Source organism: Penicillium riverlandense, assembly GCF_028828495.1.
Source record: "Penicillium riverlandense strain IBT 135883 chromosome Unknown utg000008l_segment0_segment0, whole genome shotgun sequence".
Classification (NCBI taxonomy): Eukaryota; Fungi; Ascomycota; class Eurotiomycetes; order Eurotiales; family Aspergillaceae; genus Penicillium; species Penicillium riverlandense.
In genome coordinates, this window is record NW_026643199.1 from 1,439,350 (window position 1) to 1,461,204 (window position 21,855).

The window sequence follows — 21,855 nt, forward strand, 5'->3', positions numbered from 1 at the left end:
CCCAGCGTGGCCACGACAATCGACACCCGGGTGACGGTCAGGGTCGCGGGAAAGACGGCCACGCCGGTAATTATCTAGGGCTAGCCTTTGAGGCATCCGTAGTGCAGGTGACTGCATATGCAGAACAGTAGATGATGACTCGGCATGTGGCGCACGGAGAGTCTCTCGGTGTCGGGGATTGGTCTTGCGTCTGGGAGTTCCCACTCGATCGGGACGAGGCTGTGAACCAGGCAAACAAGATTAAGCTAGGCGTAGTTTCTGAATAAATTGATTGTAAATTAAAAGATTGAATCAGATCCATGGATCCGGGGGGAGTAAGATCAGCACAGACAACTATTGGATCGCTGGTTGATTAGAGCTCCGTCTAGTGTGTACTCTCTTCTCAGCCTCGGGAAGATGTGGTGGCAGCTGTATACTACGAGTACAATCAAATTTGATTTTCTACTTCTTTGTCGATATGGTCTACGTTTCTGAGGAAATACATTGTTCAAAGCTCAATCGATATATATCGTGGACATGCTCATTGGTGTCTGAGAAAGACAGGATGCATCACTACATGTACTTCAGTCTTTTCAAGGGACAAACATTTTAACAGAGAAATACAGATACTTCAAGTCCGTCAGCAGCAATGAATTTATACTGCACGCTGCGTGTGTAAGGGGATTGATATGTCTCCCTTTAATCCTAACCACCGTGGAACCATTTGTTTAGGGCAGACCACCGGATCAGCCGGAACAACCATGATCCGACGCGTCCACGGCAAAAAGTAAACAAAGGGAGCTTGGGCCACCACCGCGGAGTGCAGCAGAAGGTCTAGAATAACCATTATTGGCAGGGACATAGCAACGGTTCATTCGACTAGTATACAGCCTAGGCTCGCCCTGCCGAATCTCCGCAAGCAGCGCGCCCGAAGTAAAAAGAGCGAGTTGGATGCGCAGGAGACAAAACCATTTTCCCATTTAACACGAAGACGTTCAGAACCCTTTCATACTCGAGAGAAGAACAAGTTCAATCAAAAAGCAAAGGAGAACCACCGTCGTCCCATCCCAGAAGCCGTGCATGACAAAAATAACGCGAAGAAAAATAGACCAGTGACACAATTAGCAGAGTGAGAGAGGGAAAAGGGAAGAAACGACACCAACGCCCAGCGGCCCTGACACTTGGTAGAGCGGCAACATGACGTTTAGGACGATTCTTCCTCCTCCTCTTCGGCAGCCTTCTATTCGGGGGTTAGTGCTGGATATGAAAGAGACGGGATCAAACAATCTTACGTTGGCATAGGCCTTCTTCTCCTCCTCGTAGCGCTTGCGGTCAGTGGCAGCCTTGGCATCATAGGGCTTGCGCTCGGCCTCGGTCAGAGCCTTCCACCTGTCACCAAGGCTCTTGCCAACCTGGCCTGGAGGATTGTTAGTAACCACATATCCCAAAGAGTGCGACAGTGCGACTGCAACGCGTCGCGAGCGGGGAAAGCTCTTACCGAAGCTGATGCCGGGGTTCTCCTCGCGAACCTTGTCGCGGTTGTCGTTGGCGAAGAACATGTAGGCCGACAGAGCACGCTTGGGCGCGTTGGGGTCTGCGGGATCGAGTCAATCGGGTGGTCCCCGGGACACAAGACGCGTCAGTCGCGTCCATTGCAGGTTGACTTACCCTTCTTGCGGCGCTGGACCTTGCCACCGGTGGCGGCCTTGCGTGTGGACTTCTCCTTAGGCATGTTGACTGGGGATGTGTGGTTAGACTTGAGCAGATATCGAACGCGACAGCGACCCGAAGGCAAGGAGTGGGATTTGAGGGAAATCAATGGCAGCGAATGACAGAAGGGACGAGAAGAGGAAGAGGAAAAACAGAGGAGAGAGGAGTGGGAAAGGCGTGTGGTGCGCGTCGACGGTGGACGCCGAGCGCGCGCGCCCGCACGTCGCGACCGGTCGCCAGCGGAGGGATGAATGAAAAAAGCGCGCGAAAAGTACTTACTTGAGTGATTTGAGTAGATAGAAGATCAAGAGATCAAGCGCGAATTGAGCTGATGAAGAGCGCGGGCGATGTTAGTAGATGGCACTCGTACAAACAGTGTAAGACGACGAGATGGAAAAAAGAACAGGGTAATGACGTGATAAAAAGAAGAGGGAAAAACAGAAAAGAAGGCAAGAGAAAGAATGGTGGATGGTTGGTGTTGAGAGAGAAGTGTTGAGAATAGTGTATTGTAGTATACAGTACCTTTTTTTTTTTGTATGGGGGGGGACGATAGTATGGGGGAGAGAGAGTAGTAGTAGAGAAGAGAGAGGGAGAGAGAGAGTGAGAGAGTGAGAGGGGGGCGGCCAGGTAGTAGGGAAAGCAGTCGCACGGGAGAGGGGGAACGCACAGGCAGTGTTTGCTGTGGTATGTGGTGTATGCGTATTACCCGTTATTCCGGGAGACAGATGGGCAAACCGATGGGGTGGTCATGGGGGCGTGACCGTACCGTACGCGCCTACATCATTCTCTCTGCCGTAACCAACTCTTAGTGGAGCAGACGCCCTGATTAATAAACCGCGCAAGTCGGTCGATTAACTGAGTTATTACCATTACCAGAGTTACCGGGGAAAGGACTTGGGTGAAAGAAAGATTATTATAGGATGATGATGAAAGAGAACAGGAAGATTCTCATGAAGATTACCCACGGGTCATTATTCTATTCAATCCTGTTGAGGTGGGACAACCTGGAATAATCAGGAAGACTCGTCACAACGCCGAGCAGAACAGACGTGCTAGCGCGGCAGACAATGTCAATGCCTCGAGTATTTCCGTCAGACCCCGTCAAAAGTACCGAGCCTTCGTCTGACCATGATCCGGGGTATGATTCAGCGTGGCTGACATGGCTAGCGTAACCGGGAGGAAGTAGTGACTTGGTTAGGATTCCGTCCCCTCGGCTTTCAATCTATTATCGAGTGGCAATCTCATAAAGACAGGAATATATTTTCTATCAAATAGAACAGCGGATGAGCAAGCCATAGCGATACCGACTGGCATGCTCGGAGAATAGCACATTCCGGTACATCGGCTCCCGCAGTGAACACGCGCTGTACGAGCTACCGCGTAAATTACCATGAAGTAATCATCTTCACAATAATAAGACATAATGCTTGTCAGCAAGCTAAATCTGCATAGGCGAAGCGCTCTTACTCCCTGCAGAATCAGACAATCGTGTACAGAACATGTACTAAAAATGATTTACGTATTACTGGTAGTAATATTGCCCGTCATTGTGGATAGCAATTGATCCAGAGTGATGCAGGGCGTGGGTCAGCGAGCTGAACACGCCCTCTCTGACCCGTCCATGTATTTCGGTTGAGCCAACCTCGCTAGGCTCGATTGATCGGATTCAAATAAACACCAGACGCCATCCCAATAATCTGTAGGTATACATTTCATTCGTCACTCTCGTCCAGAACCAGCGCACGAAGCGCGTCATCATCCGCCCAATTCAGCCCGCTGCCCACGACCACTGCGCTAGCGATGTTCTTCATGGTCTCCCACTTGGCCTTGCGGGTCTTGAGATCGGCCTCCACGCTCTCCAGCTGAGACGCGAGGTCCGCGTCCTGGAGTCTCTCGCGCCACGAAGAATCCTGCTTCGTGAGCTCGAGGAGCTGCCGCACCAGTTCCTGGTTCTCCTGGTTGATCCGCAGGTTGTCGACTTCCAGATTGAAGATCTGTTTCAGCACCAGATCATGTGCCGAGGCGAGATTCTCGTGCGCAAGCGCTAATACGTCGCGCCGATTTACCAAGCGGAGGAGCGCGCTGTAAACAAGGCCGATGAGAACGCGACCAGACACGTTGTAGATAGACATACCGCTCAGCAGGAGTAGACGCCTTCAGGTGCACCGCTTTGAGGATCGGATCCGTCATGAGAATGGTCTGCACGGCTTTCCTCCTGACCGTGTAGGTCGATCGTGCCTCGAGGAGCTCGCGCTCGGCGATGGCGAGCTGCTCCTCGGCATTGTCTCCGGAGAGAAACTGTGGTTCTAGATTGCCCATCAGAAATTGTAAATTCTCCGGTATGATACTATTGGATTGTGGCACCTTGTTCGAGAAGCGCCTTCTCCAGGCGTTGGTCCTGGAGCTGTTGGTAGAGCTGCAGGATAGCGGCCTCCTTGTCGGCCAGCGTCACGGTGTCGCGTGGATCATCCGCGGCATAGTCCAAGAGGGTCAGCTCCTGGGGGTGCAGATGCGTTACCGCCATACAGTCATGTGTGGAAGGAGTGTGATGATGATGATGATGGAGGCGGTGGATCATCACGAGATGCCCGAGCTTCTCTTATCTCAGCCTGCCCTCTTTCCCTTCTCCCCTGTTTCTCCCTCAACAACAGACAGGCTCCCGGGCTCATGTCGTTGCACATTTATATTGCTCACTCCGGTGAGCATCTACTGGCCGACCCAGTGTCTTTTGCTTCGTATGTTGTTGCCTTCCAGAGCTAGCGACCCCAGTACTGATGCCATCTCCACACTTCGCAGTCCGGAGGCCTTGAAGACATGGATTGTCCGCAGCACCGCCATTCCACCTCCACGGCAAATCTTGATGACCGCCCGGGGTAAGAATGTCAAGGTGCAAACGCTGGCCACCGAGAACGAGATCTTCGTCTACGACCGACAGTACGTGAGCGAACCAGCCGACTCCGAGCTGCCGGATCTCCCTCCGCCAGAACCCTTTACGCCCGAAAGCCCTCCTGCAACTCTGACAGACCAAAATGACCTCCACGCATGGCGACAACTATACATGGCTCGGAGAAGCTGGGCGTTGGATCTGTCGAACCGATGCGGGTCCATCGAGAAGAGCACGCGAGAACACAATGAGCGAACCGACGTCATAAACCGTGCTGTGGGTGTGGCCCTGGAGAATCTCAAGTCGCATGTAGGCAATCTGGAACATCGGTTTCAAGAGGCGCAGGCGTGGGCGAATAGTCTGCTGGAAGAACAACAGGCAGCTCTCGACGGGTGGCAGCGGGCTCTGACCACCCTCGAGAGCATCCCTGCTCGGGAAGACTTCCCTGTTCTCGGCCGTCCATCCACGCCGAAGAAGGACAAGGACCGACCCACGGGGACCTTGCGTGATTTTGTGGATGTGGCCGATGTCCACAGGGCTGGATCGGAGGCTGCGACTGTGTCGCCGCGTTTTGCGGCGCAGGTTCAAGATATCGAGAAAGCAGTCAGCGACATTGCCACGGACACACAGCGACTGGTCGACGAAGCCTCTCCGGATTCTACTGATGGGGTAGACGGCCTTCTTGAGGAAGTGGAGACCATCACGAAGAAGATCAGCTCGGACTACGAACACGTTCTCGGGCTTCCGAACAACCAGAAAACCCTGGCGAATGTGTCCAGGCTAGCCCTCAGTCATACGCAAGATCTATTACCATCTTTGATCGAGATCGGCACGGAGCTTCAAGCTGCTCTGGAGCAAGCTGTTCAGCGCCGTGGCGATGCACAAAAAATTGCCCACAAACATATGCGCGTCATCTCCTCTATAGAGTCTCGCCTCGCCGATGCGCACGCGCAACTAGTCAACTTGGACGTGGAAAGCACTGCCTTTGACACTATCTACACCGTCTTCCATATGCCCATGGTATACGGGTCTATTTTGATCGAATCTGTACGACGTCGAGAATGGAGTGATAAAATCAAGACCGATTCGCTTACCTTGGCGGAAGAAATGGCCGTTTTGCGAGACGAAGAACAGCGTCGAAGGAAGAAATGGCTGAAAACCATGGGTGATTTCATTTCTTTTGCCGATTCCTCCACACCAGGAATCGAGGTGAACCTCCAAGGTCAGGATGAGGAATGGCCCGAGGTGACCCGGAAAGAGATCGAGACCTACATCGAAGACCTAAAAACCAAGCACTCTATGACCAACCTGGGAGAGGAGCTTTTGCAGCAGTACAAGGAGCTAGATGCGCCCACTCGCCAGCAAAGACGACGGGCAAAGGCTTTCAAACAAGGGAGTGTCTTTGACTTGAGCCGAAGCTCCATGTTACTCCGCGGGGATGATATGGTCCGGAGCTTGCAGGAGGAGAAAACAAAACTTGAGGAGAGACTGAGGGGGTCTGAAAGTCGAATTCGAAAGTTGGAAGACCTCCTTCATCGCCAGAGCCATCTGAGCCGCCCGTCGAGCGGCAACTTTGGTCCTGAGTTTCCCAGCTCGCCTGCCTCGCCACACCCCGATACGCTTTCAAGACGATCGTCTATGTCGTCAAGGCGCGTTTCAGCTACTCAGTCCCCTGAAGACAAAGCACTTATCCAGCGTATCGTAAGCCTGGAGGCTGAGCTGGCTGGGGAGAAAGACAACGTGCAAAGACTTCACAAAGAAGCCCATGCCGAACGCCAATCCAACTCCGACAGATTCCAAGAGGCCCAGTCTACCAAAGAGGACCTTATCGGTAACCTTGAAGCCCGACAGCGCGAGTTTGAAGATGAGCGAAGATACTTGGAGGCGGAGCTGAAGAAATTCAAGTTACGCACAGAGGAGTTGGAAGAGGAGTTGGATCGGCTGATGGACAGTCGAGAGCATGAAAAGCACGAGGCCGACGAGCGGATCCACCAACTTGAGACCAATCTACAGACTGCTTACACCAGCAGCACTGACGAGGCACAAAAGACCAACGAGTTGAACGAGCAGATTCGGGCTCAGCAACAAAAAGCCGACACCCTTCAGGCAAAGGTTGACGAGCTTGAACGCCAGCGAGCTGAGTTGGCACAAAGGGACCAGGAACATTACCATGCGCTACAAGCCGCATTCATGAATCTGTCGCCGGGAGGTGCCATGCCGCTGGAGGTACCCAGCATCATTAAAGCCATCGAGGTCCTTTCCGAGGGCTTGTCTATCCACGCGAGGAGTGCAGAAGACAATGCATCCAAAGCGGCGGCTGAAAATAAAACCCTTGAAAAACGAATCGGTCAATTGGAATCCGAGGCAGAACAGCAAGATAAAAGCTCGGCCGATCGCGAGGAGGAACTGGCCCGGCTTACCGAAGAGCTTTCATCTGCGCGGTCTAAGCTCGATGCCGTGGAGGCAGAGGTGGACAAGGAACGCTCGAAATTCAAATCCCTGCAAAGTCAAATGGCGGCTGGTGAGAGCGGCTCAGATGCGCTTCGGGAACGACTTGCCGAGGAAGAACAAAGACAGGCAGACTTGTCACAAAAGCTGGCTGATATTGAATCCCAAGCTCGGAAATCGAAAGATGAGATTGAGGAATGGAAGCAGAAAGCCGGCGTTGCATCCGAAACAGAGCAGCAGGCTACCGCTCGGACTGAGGCCCGCGGACTCAAATCCCAAGAGCTTTCCACGCAGCTTTTCTCGCAGATTGAGAAACTGGGGCGAATGCTGGAGCAGCTGGGCTTCGCCGTCATTCAGCAGGATGGCAATCTCACCGTCCAACGAGCTTCTAAAGTCAATGCGTCTTCTTCAGGTCTTGGTGACAGTCTGGTCCAGTCCGGCATTGTCTCAGTGAAACCCGATGCAGCACTTCTGGACTGGACGCATGCCGAAAGCCCAGAAGACGAGGAGACCAGGTTCCAAGCTTTCATGGAGTGCCTGTCTCAGTTCGATGTCTCCGTCTTTGGTGACGTCGTCGTCAAACGCGTCAAAGACATCGAGGTGCTCGCCCGCAAATGGCAAAAGGAAGCTCGAGCTTACCGAGACAAATACCACCGGGTCCAAAGTGAAGCGCACGACAAAATTGCCTATCGAACCTTCAAAGAAGGGGACCTTGCGCTCTTCCTCCCTACGCGGAACCAATCTATCCGCTCCTGGGCCGCTTTCAACGTCGGCGCACCGCACAATTTCCTCCGCGAGCTAGACAGCCACAAGCTGCAAAACCGCGACTGGCTGCTCGCGCGCATTACCAAGATCGAGGAGCGTGTCGTGGATCTCTCAAGGTCATTGAACGGCGTTGCGCCTGACCGCCGCTCTCTCGGGAATGCCAGCGACGCTGCCTCCCTGGACGACGAGAATCCATTCGAACTGTCCGATGGTCTGCGCTGGTACCTGCTCGATGCCACCGAAGAGAAGCCCGGCGCCCCCGCTACTCCGGGTCTAGCCAAGAGCACCGTTGCATCTGCACACGTCGATGCCAAGGGCAGCATTCGTCTGAACCGGCCCGCCAACGACGGAACTGTCGCCAAAACACTCACCAAGAACCTGGACAGCCGGCGTAATAGTTCTAATTCCAAACGGGGACCCCCAACGCCTTCACAGCAGCCTGCCGATTCTGGCGCTGACCTCGTTCAGCCTGCCGATGCTGACGCCACCTCCGCGCCTCGAGAGGCCGCTCCGATTTTTGATGAGGTTCGCCGTGATCTACTTCAGGGCCCGTGAAAAGTAGGGAGATGGAAGGCTTTTTACGGGTCATTTAACGAGATTTTCAAAACGATCTGACTTTTGTTGTTTATATATAGCGCGAGCAACACATCCAAGATCATACGTCTACTTCAGCATCGACTTCAGCACCGGCCCAGCAGTCGCAACTGGCTACATCCCCTTCGTCTCCGTCATCACGGTCAACGACCGGTCCTCGCCCCGGTGGCAGGTCGCGTCCTTGGGAGAAACTGTGGTCTCTCGACTATCGGGTTGAGGGCAATGCACAGTAGTTAGGGAAAGTGTGATCTAGAGCATTTTATTGTTTGCGGCTTTTGTGTGAGGAGACTCTGATACTGGGGACTTGAGAAATATGTTGATAGATGCTTGTGCATCATTTTGTGGATAGATATACCCAACAACGTGATTTTACTCTTCCCTACACCAAGTAAAGGCTTAGTGAATAAAGACAAACTTGTCTACGAAGACAAAGCAAAACGAGACGATCCCGAAGAAACCAAGTCTATAATAAATATAAAGATAAAGGCTAGAAATCAGTCAAGGAACTCAATCCCTTCCATCCCACCCAAGTCGTCCCAGAAGCGACTGAAATCTACATCCTCGTCCTCGAACATCTGCTTGGCCTGAAGCATAGCGGACCGCTGCCTCTCCGGCGTAAACCCGCCCGGCCGCGAGCTCTCCCACTGAATCAACTCGACCCAACGGAAGAACAAGTCTTCCTTCCCCATAGCCGACAGCTTATCCTTGAACGCCAGGATCTGGTCCCGCTGCGCAGACCGCACCCGACCCGTGGATGTATTCTCATCACCAACACGCCAAATCAGCCACCCGTCCGCATCGGTATGCACCAAAACAGCGGTGCGGAACTCATCCAGCTGCACGCCCTCGCCCCTGCGTGTCCGGTCAACCAGCTTATGCGCGCGGACCATGGCCCTGTAATCCAGATTCCAGTCCGCGTCGACAAGCAAGTACCCCGTCTTGCTGATCCGCTCCGGCGTAACAGCCGCAACGATCTTATCGCGGTTCGCCTCATCGTCCCGCATCCAGGTATTGCGTTTCAGCGCCTGGCTCCAGCTGCGAGCACTGCGGCGGACGATAATCTCCCGATCCCGAAACCCCACCGTGCTGCGCCAGTAGACGGGCCCGCACACGAACGTGATCGGCCAGGCCAGGAATAGCGTCACGAGGAAGTAGTCGATGAGCACTATGCCTGTGCGCCGGAGGATGATCGCACCCATCTGCGTCCACGAGATGGAGGCCGTGTCGACGCTCATGGAGCTTTGAAGACCGATCAGTGAGGCGAGGAGGGCTGGGTAGACGCTGATTCCGACGTAGATACGGTAGGCGATCACGGCGCCGATGAGGGTGTTGATCACCCATGGCACGATGAAGGTTTGGCGCTTGAGGTCTTTGTCTGTTTTGTCGATGTGCACGAGGTAGACTTCTTGGTGGGAGAGGGGCTCGACGAAGGGTTTGAGGATCGCGGGGACTTTGATGAAGGGTGGGATAGGTCCGGACGAGGTTGAGCTGGGAGTTGAGGTGCCCGACGTGCCTGGCGTTGAGGTCGGCGTCTTGTCGCGTGTAGAGCGGCGGGAGGATTTCGTCATGGTTGAGGATGGGGTGGTGAATGTGGTGGGAGCATGGACTCGGAGGGTGGCTCGCGCCTATTATACCAGGTATACGAAGGCTGGTATATTATAGGACCGGGTAGTGACCAAGGCAGATGAGCGAGTCAGCTGGGAAAAGAAAGAAGATCAGATCATGAGGCTGCGCAACAAATACATTCCGCAGTGGAGGGCGCCTAACCACTTTGGGTATGCTCCCCCCAAGCAATGTACATGTTCATTCTTTCTTTCCGTCTCTCTCTCTACTGTGCCTGTTAACTATCCCTTCTAGGCATACTCTGCCTCTGCCATGTCCCCCACAAACAACCGCATCTCGCCGGCCCATTCCCGTCCCCATCCCGCGTCCCCCTTTGCCCGCGCCCGCCCTGACCCGGACTACGAGTTCGATCTCAGCGCCTCACACTTTCCATCGCCCTCGAAGCAGCATGGCTCCACGCGTCCTCGACACACCCTACGCACCGGAACTCTAGCAGGCGCGTATCGAGCCGCGTCGCGTCGCCCAGCCATGACAGACGAAGATCTCTTGCTCGCGGGAATGGCCTCCTCCAGTCCTCGGCGCAATCGCCAGGAGTTCATTAACGCCCTCTCCCCCTCGTCACAACCGTCCAATCCCCCCGAAGAGCTCGTGGACGTCTACAAAAGGATTGAAGAAGATGGCACATTGGCAAACTATGTACGCTCCGAGGAGGACTGGCCTGAACCTGCACAATATCCTGAGGCGCGTCCGGCCAGCACCCGCATCAGTCGCTCCACCTCGCGAACTAGGGAGAGGAACAGCGGAGTTCCACGAGGAGATGGGCCCATGGTTTCGGATACTGGGTTTCACGACGATACCGGCAACAGTGTATTATCGCGCAGGAGAATCTCAGATACCAGGGACGAGCAGCGTCTCCGACGCGTCACGGGCACTGATTCTCCGATCTTCAGTCGCGCACACACCGGGAGACAAGCGGCGTTGACGGCGGACAATCTCCAGCGCCGTGACGACGAGGATGATCATACCCAACCGCCGGAGGAGGACGGTGACCGTGGACCCTCGTTGAATCTGCCGTCTACCTGGGGCAGTCGCGCATCCCGTCGACAGGAATGGCTCAGGAATGTCAGTTCACACAATGCGCCGGAGCAACGAGAATCGGAAAGTATTCTACCCCGGACCAAGACAACGAACGAGACAATCTACAAACCTCTACGTGCTTCGCCTCGACCATCAGAGCGGAGCAGCCTTCCGACACGAAGCGCTCTTGGTGAACGCACCGCCAACCCTCTTGCGCAAGATGCGCAGGACGAAAAGAAAGCGGACGGGAATGCAAGCTCGGGTGAAGGCAATCCCATCCCCAACACACCCATTGTGGTTTACAAAAATTCCGCATTCAACAAACCAAGTACTATCAAACGAGACTCACAAGATCTGCTGCGGCGACTGTCGAGGACAGAAAGCCCCAAGCTTGATCAGATCGCGACCCCGGATCCACCCAAGCTATTCGAAAGACGCGTCTACGACAAAACTCCCCGAGTCACCGGTGCATGGATCGATACGCCTGTTACCGAGCGGGTGACAGAAATACCGAAGAATCTCACAAAGGACATTGTTCCTAAGCCAGTTTCGGAGAAGGAGAAGGAGAAGGAGCCTGCGCAGGAACCGAAATCTTCTGGTAATGATGATATAAACCTGGTTTAAAAAGGAAGCACAACCCACAAAACGGTCGAGACCACCATTGATCCGACCTAAACTGCCGAAAAGTGCTTTGGAGACGGTCATGGAGGACTTCAACTCTGGCAAGGAGCCGCTCGATATGGGTGATGATACCATTAACTCCCTACAACTGATTCTGGACGACTCGGGGGAGCTAAAAACCGAAGAAGAGGACGACGCTGCGTACGAAAAGACGGTGCTTGAGAAACTCGAGCTTGCCAACGCCTCCGAGAACAAAGACCTGGCTGATATCGACCGGCTGAATCAGAAACTGCTGTCGCTAAGGAAGAACATCAACGAAGTGAGGAAGGGACTCGATGGTCTGGATGGTCAAGTCCAGCGAGAAAGACAACTCGAGTCGCAGTCGAAAGAGAATGGTCAGCATATGCAAAGCGGCCGCTCGTATCACGATGGTCGTGTCTATGCTGCCATTCCCCTGCCTCGATTGTGGGAACGGCACCCCATTTCCCGGCGTCTCCAGCTCACTAAACTGGGGTTGGTCACTTTTGTCTCCCTCACATGGTATGTCGTCGAGTGCATTATGTGCGAGCAGTACTGCCACCCCGTCATCTCCGACAGCTGTGAAGGCTACTGTCTCCAACCCGACGCTCCCCATTTCCCATGGGTGACCGTGACAATGCTGTGGCGCTGGTCTCATCTGTCTACCCTACTTGCGCCCGTTATTACAGTCACTGTGGCTATCTTCCGACTTGTAGCGCAATTGCTGGGTTTGTCTGATGGGTATGTCGATGATGGGCCGGCTGCGCTGGGGAATCTTGTCGGTGAGATTCGCATCAACGGTACCCCCGTCTCGTTCCCGTGGCTCTCGTCACCTTCGGCACAGAGTGTCGGATCGTCTGAGCAGCAGCAACAGCAACCGGTATGGACTGAGCGTATTGCGCCTCCTCCAGCACGGGCAGAAGACGATCAGATCTCGATTGATGATGATGAATATCTTTGAATTGCTAGGCGGGGATAATGGGTTTGCATTGCTCGGTGTTTTATTTCTGGGGAAAGGTACCACCATCACGGATCCATGGTACCTAGATTAAATGCATTTTACTCATTCACATCAATTCGATAATATTGTGTGTATACCATGCACGTAAAGCTATGAGCAGATCCCTTCCCTGTCTAATTTGCTGTGATGTCATATTGTAGAATGTCTACAGGTCCAGTTCAGTATGATATCATCAAGCCAACCCCCGTACTTTTATCTGAACGTCTGTCAAGCCACCCTCGATCCTAAAACCAATAATTTCAACTCTCACACTCCTCCCAACCCACCAGCCATGGCTCGTATATTCATCACCGGCTCCAGCGACGGCATCGGCCTAGCAGCAGCCAAAATCCTCTCTGAGCAAGGCCACGCCGTGGTCCTGCACGCGCGAAACGCAGACCGCGCAGCCAGCACGCGGCAAGCAGTCCCCAAAGCCTCCGCCGTACTAGTAGGCGACCTGCGCTCCATCTCCGAGACCAAGAGTCTCGCCCAAGAAGCCAATGCGCACAAACCCTTCGACGCAATAATCCACAACGCCGGCATCGGCTACGGCAGCACCTCCAGCAGGGAGATAACAGCCGACAAAATCTCCGCCGTGTTCGCCGTGAACACTCTAGCGCCCTACATCCTCACCTGTCTAATGGACCGCCCCACCTCCCGGCTGCTGTACATGAGCTCGGACAGCCATTATGGCGGCGATGAGACACTGCGGAATGTGACGCAGTCCCATTCGTATGGCGATAGTAAACTGCACGATGTCATGCTCGCTAATGCGTTCGCGAGGCGCTGGGGTGAGCAGATCCAGGTTGTTAGCATGCATCCCGGCTGGGTGAGGACTAAGATGGGGGGTATGAGTGCGCCGGGGGGAATGGATAAGCCGGCGAAGGCTTTGGCGGAGTGGGCAGTCGGGAGTGGGCAGTTGGCAGGGTTGAAGAGTGGGACCTTTTTTACGACGAGCGGTGCTGAGTCTGCGCATCCTGGTGCTGGGAATGTTGCGAAGCAGGAGGAGTTGTTGAAGGTTTGTGGGGAGGTTTCCGGGGTTGATGTTCCCGGTGGTCAGTAGAGTAGTATATAGTTGGGTACCAAAACATTCTTCCTACCCGGTATCATGGAGCTATCTTGTCCTTCTTTCAATGCCGCTAGGGTAGTAGGCCAATTCACTAAGCACGTGTTGAAAAAAAGCATCCAAATGGAGTACATATCTGTCTATTCGCACTGCAGTGAAAAAATGATTTCTAGTCCATTAACCGCTGGTTGCGTCTCAGGCTCTTGCGTGAACTTCTATATATTTCGTTCAACTCTTCCATGATTTTCTGCTTCCAGATTATAGCTTCGATCGATGCGTCCTGCTGCTCTCTTCGTCTCTGCGTTCGACGCAAATATTGGCGCCGGTTTTTGATGTCGTTGGCTTGGATATTTGCGCCCCCTGGTGTGTCGGGTGTATGCAGAGTCTCCAAGATAGAGCGTGTTAAACGCCCCTCGCGAATGAGAGGATCAACAAATAGCGACATGAATGTCGCTTTATCAAACTGACGCTCAATTTTGTGCTCTTTGACTGGAGACGGGCCATGTTCGTGGGTGGCATTCAGTCATTCGCCGTAATCAGGATGGCGGCAATGCATGGAGACCAAAAGGGGCCCACGGTATAGATGAAACTACAGTCAATGATTAGATTGAGGCTGGTCTTGTGCAGTAGTCGGTCGGGTCAGCGGGCATGTCATATGCGGTGACGGATGGCAGATGCTCATTCGAATCCCACGGGTGGCTGAGCACGTTACACACGGGTCATGTCAGGCACAGTCTCAGCGCCGATCACACCCATACACACACACTCTCTCTCAGGGCTGGGGTGTTACTATTATTATTTCAGCCCGAAAAGCAATAAGAATAAGCTATTATCTGGGGCCACCTGAAGAGCCATATTTAGAAAAACGGGAGGCTATGCAGGAGGCTATACGAGCCACTCCGTCAACATTTAGGGGAGATCCACAAGGGTAAGCTCAGCCTCTACGCTAAAACCAATTCCTATTCCCAATTTAGATAAGGCAGTCATATCATACTAGATTAGGCAACGATTCTCACACGGTTTTCCTGAACAGGCTATAGGGGGAAATCCTGAGTACAGACGGCTTGGCTTGGCATGGTACGAACTGACTAACTGACTCTCAACAGCCGGGATTTTCGATGATTGTCTTAGGGCCGATACGACACTGCGTCGGTCAAACTACAATAGAGTGTCATCGCCATAAAACCGCTATGTCCTATGGAATCATAGAATCGCTTGGTAGTTCTGATGACTTGGCAAACATCGCCCGCCTGCTTTCCCCCTTTCCTTTGACTGTCACATTTTGCTCTTTCGTCTTACGCCCACTAGTCATAATACAGAAGGCTGTGCCATGCGGTAGAGAGCTAAACTTGGTATGCAAAGATGATATTGTTTTTCTATGGCTTCTGCCAATTGTGACTACTTCCAGAGATGACCCAGAGCCCTTATTGTCGATGATATCAGAACACATCACAACTGCAAATGCTCCAACCAGACACCTAGCTAGTGTGGTAGCCAGCCAACAAATAACATCTTGCCAACCCCTTTCTAATCACAGCACGAAAAGACCGGCAACGACTGCGGCACCACCGAGCATCATTTCTTGAGCTGCGGCAATCGGCACGGCGGCATTGGTGGTGGGAGCTGCAGCACCCGAGCTTGTAGGAGACGCCTCGTTGGTTGAAGGAGAGTTGGTGGCACCCGCTGCAAGCGCCGATGATGCTGAAGAGACCTGCGCGGAATAATCGCTTGCGGTCAAGGGAACCTTTGTGTAGCAACCTGAGCCTGCCGTACTCTGCGCTGGTGAAACACTTCTGGGTTTATAGTTGTTGAAGTTGAAATTGATATGGTCCGCAACGCAGCAATATTTCCCGGAACTGTCAGCCTCCAAGCTGCCATAGCAACATTTGTCGGCCGCTGTGCCCCAGCTATTGGGGCAATTCATAGCCGTTGTAGTGGCCGCGAGGGAGAGGGCTATGAGCAGAACACGCTTGAATGATAGCATTGCGAGTTTTGAGTGGACCAGGTGAGGGTAATTATAAATTGTTTAGGGTGTTGAGAGACTCCGAATATGGATTGTGCTTAACTTTTATAGATGATATGGATGCCAAGGAGCTTGCCATGGTTCGGTTGCCCTGCGCACGGAGCTACGATAACTTCCTTCTTGATTGGTGTAGAGACTCCGAATGTGTTCTCTTAGCGAGGAACTAAGGACGAGGCTGAGTCTATCGGACCTACTTGGGACTTGGGGGGGCGCTGGGGGCTGGAATGAGAATCGGGGGCCTGGAATGAGAATCGGGGGCCTGGACGGAGAATCGGGGGCCTGAAAGGAGAATGGGGGGCCTGGAAGGTATTAAGTGCATAGGAGTTTCATGTAAAATACAAAGACTATCTTAGGAAGCGGTCTGGAAAGCGGGTGTCTCGACGACCTATCCAATCACGACTTGCACATTATAGATCTACTTTCCGGGAATTAAGTCGTGAGAGTGTGGAGATATAACTGATTTCGAAAACTACTGTAACGAAGCCAAGAAACTTTGAATTTGTTTACTAGGAGAATGGAAATCTGTTTCAGAACTCCATGTCATCGAACTTGGGTTGGTATAGTACCACTGATGAGCAATTTCGTTTCTTACTCAAAATACCTATATAGGCGATCTTTACCTAAGGCTCGTGCCTCTATTGCATTAGTTGGAAATCTCATTGCCTTTTAACCATCATAGTAGCATGTCTAGAAGATAGATTTTAGGTGCGATGAGATATAATGAAAGATTAATATTTAAAAATCACTTCTTGTACTCGTAAGACGGCATAGATCTCGAGAACATATATTTGACTAAAGATAGTCCTAGATATTCTTAGTCCCCTAAGACCTATCCCGTTCTAACCTATTGTCTATTCTGTATTTGGGCTCGACGATCACTATAGATTTACGATCCGTTTTAGCCACTAGAGTACTATTTTAGATACTTAACTTCTATATGTACGCCTATAGTGTACGTCGGTTTAGAATCTAGGTTAATAAGGATACCTAGGTGTTTTAGTAAGCCGTAGAATATTAATATTATTAGATTTACTTTCGGTCTAAAGCGGGTAGTACCGAACGTAGCTTATGGCTCGTTAGGTAAGTAAAGGGGTGGCGCAACGTTACAGATTGGACCAGTTTTGAGGTTATTCAGGATCGATATCATGTGACCTACTTACATACACTTACCCTGCTTTTGTTTTATAAGTTCAAACAAACCATGGTTTTGAGCTGATTCTAACAAGAATCAGTGTGTCTTTGTTCCTACTAAATAACTCCTATCTCAGTACCATTTCACTACCGTATCGCTCCTTTTTTGGAACATCATTCCCCACCTGACCAACAGGTTTCTATCCTGACAAGTAGTTCTCTTACAACTTGTCCTTAATATCTTTAAAGGGGTAGTCAGCGAGGATATTTCCTTTCTAGTTAATAAAGCGGTTACTAAGAGAAACCTCCTTTTTGACTTTGCTAAAATCAATACTAATAGAGAATGTCGGCTATATCCCTCCCTATCACGACCCTAGTGGCTTTAATAAGATTATGTTAGAGTTTTTAGGGTCTAAAGAGCAATCTCTCTTATGAGAGTAGATACTTCTAATAAGCCTCTCTATACAAATTAGATGTTAGATCTCCTCTAATTGTGTGTAAATTCATAGTATTCCATGATGCCCGAAAGCTAGAGGTAGGCAAAGCAACTAGCTTTCCGGAGCTAGCAGGCCTTCCCTCTAAGGAGGCAAGGATCTATGATGGCGCGATTCCGGATACAGCTTCGGAGGAAATTTAGAAGCATGAGAAACCATTATGGCAAAATTAATGAGCACCTGTAAGCTTTCATGTGCGACTGATTGTCAGACTTTTGGAATGCGCACCGTCTGCACCCACCGAGTGCTTCGGACGGAGGACTCGCCTGACATCGTCGGTTTCAATTTCTGCCAAAATGGCATTGCCGGGGATTGCGCGACTCCCCCCGGGGTGAGAGGGGGTTCCCACCTGGTTTTCTCGCCCTGTCTATCGCGCACTCACCTTTCAACACCTATTGATATAGGCTAGCTCTACAGTTAAAGTATCACTGTAATGAACCCCAGAACTGATACATACGACCACAGGTGTGGAAAACAGGTCTCCCTGTCCGCTCAGCCGTACTCAAGTCACGTACTAAACGCGGTCAACTCTCAAAGCGCCTTGGCTTTAAAATGGCGTCGTCTTTTGTGTTAGGGTGAGTTTGAGTGATATGGTGAGAATTCTAGAGACTTGGGTAAGAGCGGGGAGAACAGGGGAACAGGGTGAGAGTACCCACCCTCGGGGAGGCACTCCCACTTTCACTCTACCCAGTCCAGCATCACCGCCGGGCATAAAATACATGTGAATCGCCACACGAACGAAGTTAAATCCGTTATTCTCACTGCGTTCGTTTCAGGATACGTCTAAGAGCTAAGAGTCTAGAGGGCTATCAAATTAGATCAATTAATACTAATATAATGAAGCTTACCTTTAAGTCTAAAATAGCTAGATAAATTACTACTCCTCGTTAATAGCTAACCCGGTATACTAAAAATAGCCTTTGGTACTCTCTCCTTTTGCTCTAACGTTATTAATAGGGGTTGGGACAAGGGGAGTCAATCAGCGCATCAACCAGGGATTCTGTTCGACCCGCAGCGGGCGCTAATGCGACCCTGCCGCACCTTATTTCGGGTGGATACTAACTAGTCAGCTGCACCTTCCTGTAAAACAACAAGGAGAAAGAAAAAGAAAGAAAGAGCCTGGCAGCAGCAGATTGAACCCGTGGCATGAATCAAAAAACGGGGGGGTATCTCTTAGCAAGGGCCTGCCCGCATAGTCCAGTCCATGCGACACCGGCATAGGAGGAGCGTCCTCAGTCCTACCACCAGGGCACAGGGCTCCCTTACAGTAGGGGTAGAATTTACTGTGGTACTTTAACTTTCTAAAGGAGAAAGAAGTTCCTGATTGGGAAGAAGCGCTTATTCTTCAACCTACAACATTTTGCTATATAAGCCTTACCTATATATTGCATACGGGGCGTACCGACATCTCTAGTAATATCTGGAAAAAGGAGTAGGTTATGCTATCAATGCACTGACTTGTATCCACGGTGTGACGAACATCCAGTGTATACGCAACAGAGTATTATAAATCTATGTATGGATATATGCCTATATCATGCATCATGTACGTACAAGACGTCGAAGAATAAACTCTCACAACCGAGCTCTCTCCCGCCATTCGCGCTGCAACTCCTTCTCCCCCTCCATCCTCCATGCCGCAGCCCTGCGCATCCGGTCTTTGACCTCCTCATCACTCACCTCACAGGCCTGGTCGAGCGGGATCTCGCGTATGGACTTGAGCTGAAATCCGTAGTAAGTAAGCTTACCCTTCGAGACAACACTACCAGCTCCAGCATCGCAGCAGAACTGTGCCAGATTCTCAAAGAAACGCTTGCCCGTAGAGGTGGAGATCATAAGAAAGCCGTGGCAGTGTGGCATGCCCTCGAATTGCTCAGCGACGACAGAAACACCGGCTTGATGGAGACGGCGGGCCATGATCAAGTCTTCGTCCGTAAGGCCTTCTTCGCCAGTTGAGATGAAAACCGGCGGGGCGTCCTTCCATAGCTCGGGACTGGCAGCTAACGGCGAGGCGAGCGGGTGCAACGCCATGTTGGCGTTGACGTACATGTCCACGCGGGGTGGAGCGACGGGCCAAACGCCGTCTGGCGGGAATGGAAGTGGTGAGAAAGGGGTTTTCCCGGTGGCGTCTTCTTCGGGGAGTTGAGCGGGCGGGTCGAGGTAGTCGAATTTGGCGTTCCGGTGGAGGGACGGCATCGAGCGCGTGATATCGCACCACGGCGAGATGGTTGCTACTCCGGCCGGCAGCTCAACGGCAACTTCCTGGCCATGAAAACGGATTGGTCGTGCTGATCGCTTGAGCGTGAGAAGCGTCTGCAGGAGGACTAGAGACAAATTTCCGCCCGCGGAGTCGCCGGCCAGCACGATCTTGTTGGCGGGCACGGGCTTGTGCAATGCGCCCGGGGGTGGGTGGATGAGTGACAGGTACGCGGTGAGGGCGTCCACGAGGGCAGCAGGGAAAGGGTTCTGCGGTGCAAGACGATACCGCACTGAAAGCACCGGGGCGCCCGTTAAATGCGACAGTTTTGCACAAGGGACTCGATGTGTGCAGGGATCCATCAAGCTGTATCGAAGCAGAGTAAGCATGTGTATAGGTTTCGAAACATTCCGGCCGAAATACTCACAAGTATGCGCCTCCGTGGAAGTACAACACTGTCGTATCCGACGGCGCTTCTTTGCGCAGTTCGCGATATTTCTCCTCCTCCGAGATATCTGGCAGCGGTTCGCGTTTTCCCACGCCACTGCGATATCCAGTCCATTCAGCTTCGACCGCCGCGACACCAGGGACATCGAAGGCGCCCCCACTCCCATTCAAGTCCTCAATGGCGTGCAAGACCGCATCGCGCACGTCGAATTCGGGCTCTGGTAGGGTGACCTTGGACACCCACATGGGACCCTGGATGCCGGGATCACGCATGCTGTTTTTCTGAGCCTTGGCCAGCGGTGTGCTGAAGGTGATGAAAGAGCGGATGATGGCGACGGTCATTTCGGTGCGCAGGTCTTGCTTGCCTGTCACGGGAGACATGCGGATGCCATTCAGGAACGCCGTCCTGAGGACCAATGGGATGCGCACGAGCAGCGCCTTGAAAAGCGCAAGTGGGCGCTTGAGGGAGCTCATGGTGGCAGCGCAGGAGCTGTCCGGACGCTCGGTGGGACGCTCGGTGGTTGTGCTGCTGTATAAATAAGCCAAGCGCAAACCGGATATCGGTGAGGGCCATGGCGTCACTGCCGAGGTCCGTCTGGCGACGCATATGTGGAGTTTTGATAGGGTTACACAACAAATGCCTTATTGATTGAATAATTTATCTTAAATTTTTTACAGAGTAGAGTATATATATCCACATGGTGTGGTATGTACTGCACTCGCCGACGCCAACTATAAAAAAGCCCATTTTTGCACAGAAACGCCATGCAAACCCATTCCCACGCAACCAATACGGGATTTATGTAGAGTCCGATTTCTCCGCATTGACCGTCTGCGCGTGCTCCGGACCAGCCGGGCCACTGCTACGAGGGAAGAGTTCCTTTTGGTATATAGGCTGCTCCCCATCCTGGAGACCGGAGCCCGAGGGATCTCGTCGGATCAAGAAGCCCTGGACACGAGCATCGTTCGAGTCCATCTGGTGGACGGTATTGTGCCGGCGGCCGATCAGGAGACGCGCAGACTCCTCGTTGACCTCCTGCAGCCGCTGCTCATAGCCATTGCTCACATGCCCAATCCACGACGCATTCACGGCACCCCCGAACAGGAGAAGCAGGACGACGAGCCGGGTGAAGGTGCGGTGGTCGACTAGATGCCGCTGCGGGCCCTGGTCACGATTATGCCATCGCTCCCAGTCCTCCCATGTCGCGTTGGCGTAGATTGTCGATCCGTATGGTCCCCACTCTGCCGTCGCTTCGGCGACTGTGTTGTATTTCTTCGGCCCGTGGACCCAGCCCGTGCCGTGAAGGTCATAAGCGGCTCGTTTGCTTGGATCGGAGAGAATTTCGTGGGCTGCAACGATAATTCGATATCGTTGCAGTCTGACTTCGGGGGTCAGATCTCGGGAGAGAGGGTCGTTGCAGGTTCGGTCCGGGTGGTAGATCTTGACCAGGTCATAGTATCGGTTCTTCGAGTATGAGGCGTCGCGCTGTAGATTGAACACATCATACGGAGTAAATGTTGTAGTGGTCGGCCATGAGTACTCTCTGCTCGGGAAGTCTGACGCAGTAGCATACTTCCTGCGTCTCATTCCATGGAGGCGAGGAGGTGACACGGCCGAGGTTGGAGGGTTCAGTAGTTGCAAGCCCCCGCAACAGAGAAGATTGGATTTCTTGAACATAGCCACATGGTTTTGATCCAGAGAGCCGGGGGTTCTCTGAGACACGAAGTGAGGTGTGTTGCGGAAGAGAAGGAGAAAGAGAGACAGAGCGAGGATCCCCGCTGTAAGTCGGAGAGGGTCACGTGTGCGGCAGATAAATTCCCCAATTGCTTCAATCCCA

General features: G+C 52.5%; 9 protein-coding genes across 9 annotated transcripts; 3 read left to right on the forward strand and 6 right to left on the reverse strand.

Annotated features, from left to right (window-relative positions):
- Positions 1-1,183: 1,183 nt before the first annotated feature.
- nhp6 (high-mobility group nucleosome-binding protein) lies at positions 1,184-1,711 on the reverse strand (the record flags this gene model as incomplete). The annotated part of the gene is made up of 4 exons (XM_057200992.1): positions 1,184-1,219; positions 1,272-1,396; positions 1,478-1,573; positions 1,648-1,711. The coding sequence occupies 4 exons, from the start codon at positions 1,709-1,711 to the stop codon at positions 1,184-1,186; spliced, it is 321 nt and encodes a 106-aa protein (XP_057048979.1).
- Positions 1,712-3,401: 1,690 nt separating this feature from the next.
- Positions 3,402-4,267, reverse strand: N7474_009583 (centromere protein H; the record flags this gene model as incomplete). The annotated part of the gene is made up of 3 exons (XM_057200993.1): positions 3,402-3,771; positions 3,824-3,995; positions 4,054-4,267. The coding sequence occupies 3 exons, from the start codon at positions 4,265-4,267 to the stop codon at positions 3,402-3,404; spliced, it is 756 nt and encodes a 251-aa protein (XP_057048980.1).
- Positions 4,268-4,356: 89 nt separating this feature from the next.
- Positions 4,357-8,341, forward strand: atg11 (autophagy protein ATG11; the record flags this gene model as incomplete). Its single annotated transcript, XM_057200994.1, is given in 2 exon segments — positions 4,357-4,424; positions 4,444-8,341. The coding sequence occupies 2 exon segments, from the start codon at positions 4,357-4,359 to the stop codon at positions 8,339-8,341; spliced, it is 3,966 nt and encodes a 1,321-aa protein (XP_057048981.1).
- A 533-nt stretch (positions 8,342-8,874) lies between these two features.
- N7474_009585 (uncharacterized protein) lies at positions 8,875-9,948 on the reverse strand (the record flags this gene model as incomplete). The annotated part of the gene is made up of 1 exon (XM_057200995.1): positions 8,875-9,948. The coding sequence occupies one exon, from the start codon at positions 9,946-9,948 to the stop codon at positions 8,875-8,877; it is 1,074 nt and encodes a 357-aa protein (XP_057048982.1).
- A 307-nt stretch (positions 9,949-10,255) lies between these two features.
- Positions 10,256-12,620, forward strand: N7474_009586 (uncharacterized protein; the record flags this gene model as incomplete). Its single annotated transcript, XM_057200996.1, is given in 2 exon segments — positions 10,256-11,638; positions 11,649-12,620. The coding sequence occupies 2 exon segments, from the start codon at positions 10,256-10,258 to the stop codon at positions 12,618-12,620; spliced, it is 2,355 nt and encodes a 784-aa protein (XP_057048983.1).
- Positions 12,621-12,951: 331 nt separating this feature from the next.
- N7474_009587 (uncharacterized protein) lies at positions 12,952-13,722 on the forward strand (the record flags this gene model as incomplete). Its single annotated transcript, XM_057200997.1, has 1 exon — positions 12,952-13,722. The coding sequence occupies one exon, from the start codon at positions 12,952-12,954 to the stop codon at positions 13,720-13,722; it is 771 nt and encodes a 256-aa protein (XP_057048984.1).
- Positions 13,723-15,256: 1,534 nt separating this feature from the next.
- Positions 15,257-15,709, reverse strand: N7474_009588 (uncharacterized protein; the record flags this gene model as incomplete). Its single annotated transcript, XM_057200998.1, has 1 exon — positions 15,257-15,709. One exon carries the CDS (start codon positions 15,707-15,709, stop codon positions 15,257-15,259), a length of 453 nt encoding a protein of 150 aa, XP_057048985.1.
- Positions 15,710-18,948: 3,239 nt separating this feature from the next.
- N7474_009589 (uncharacterized protein) lies at positions 18,949-20,491 on the reverse strand (the record flags this gene model as incomplete). The annotated part of the gene is made up of 2 exons (XM_057200999.1): positions 18,949-19,936; positions 19,998-20,491. 2 exons carry the CDS (start codon positions 20,489-20,491, stop codon positions 18,949-18,951), a joined length of 1,482 nt encoding a protein of 493 aa, XP_057048986.1.
- A 325-nt stretch (positions 20,492-20,816) lies between these two features.
- N7474_009590 (J domain-containing protein) lies at positions 20,817-21,695 on the reverse strand (the record flags this gene model as incomplete). Its single annotated transcript, XM_057201000.1, has 1 exon — positions 20,817-21,695. One exon carries the CDS (start codon positions 21,693-21,695, stop codon positions 20,817-20,819), a length of 879 nt encoding a protein of 292 aa, XP_057048987.1.
- Positions 21,696-21,855: the final 160 nt, after the last annotated feature.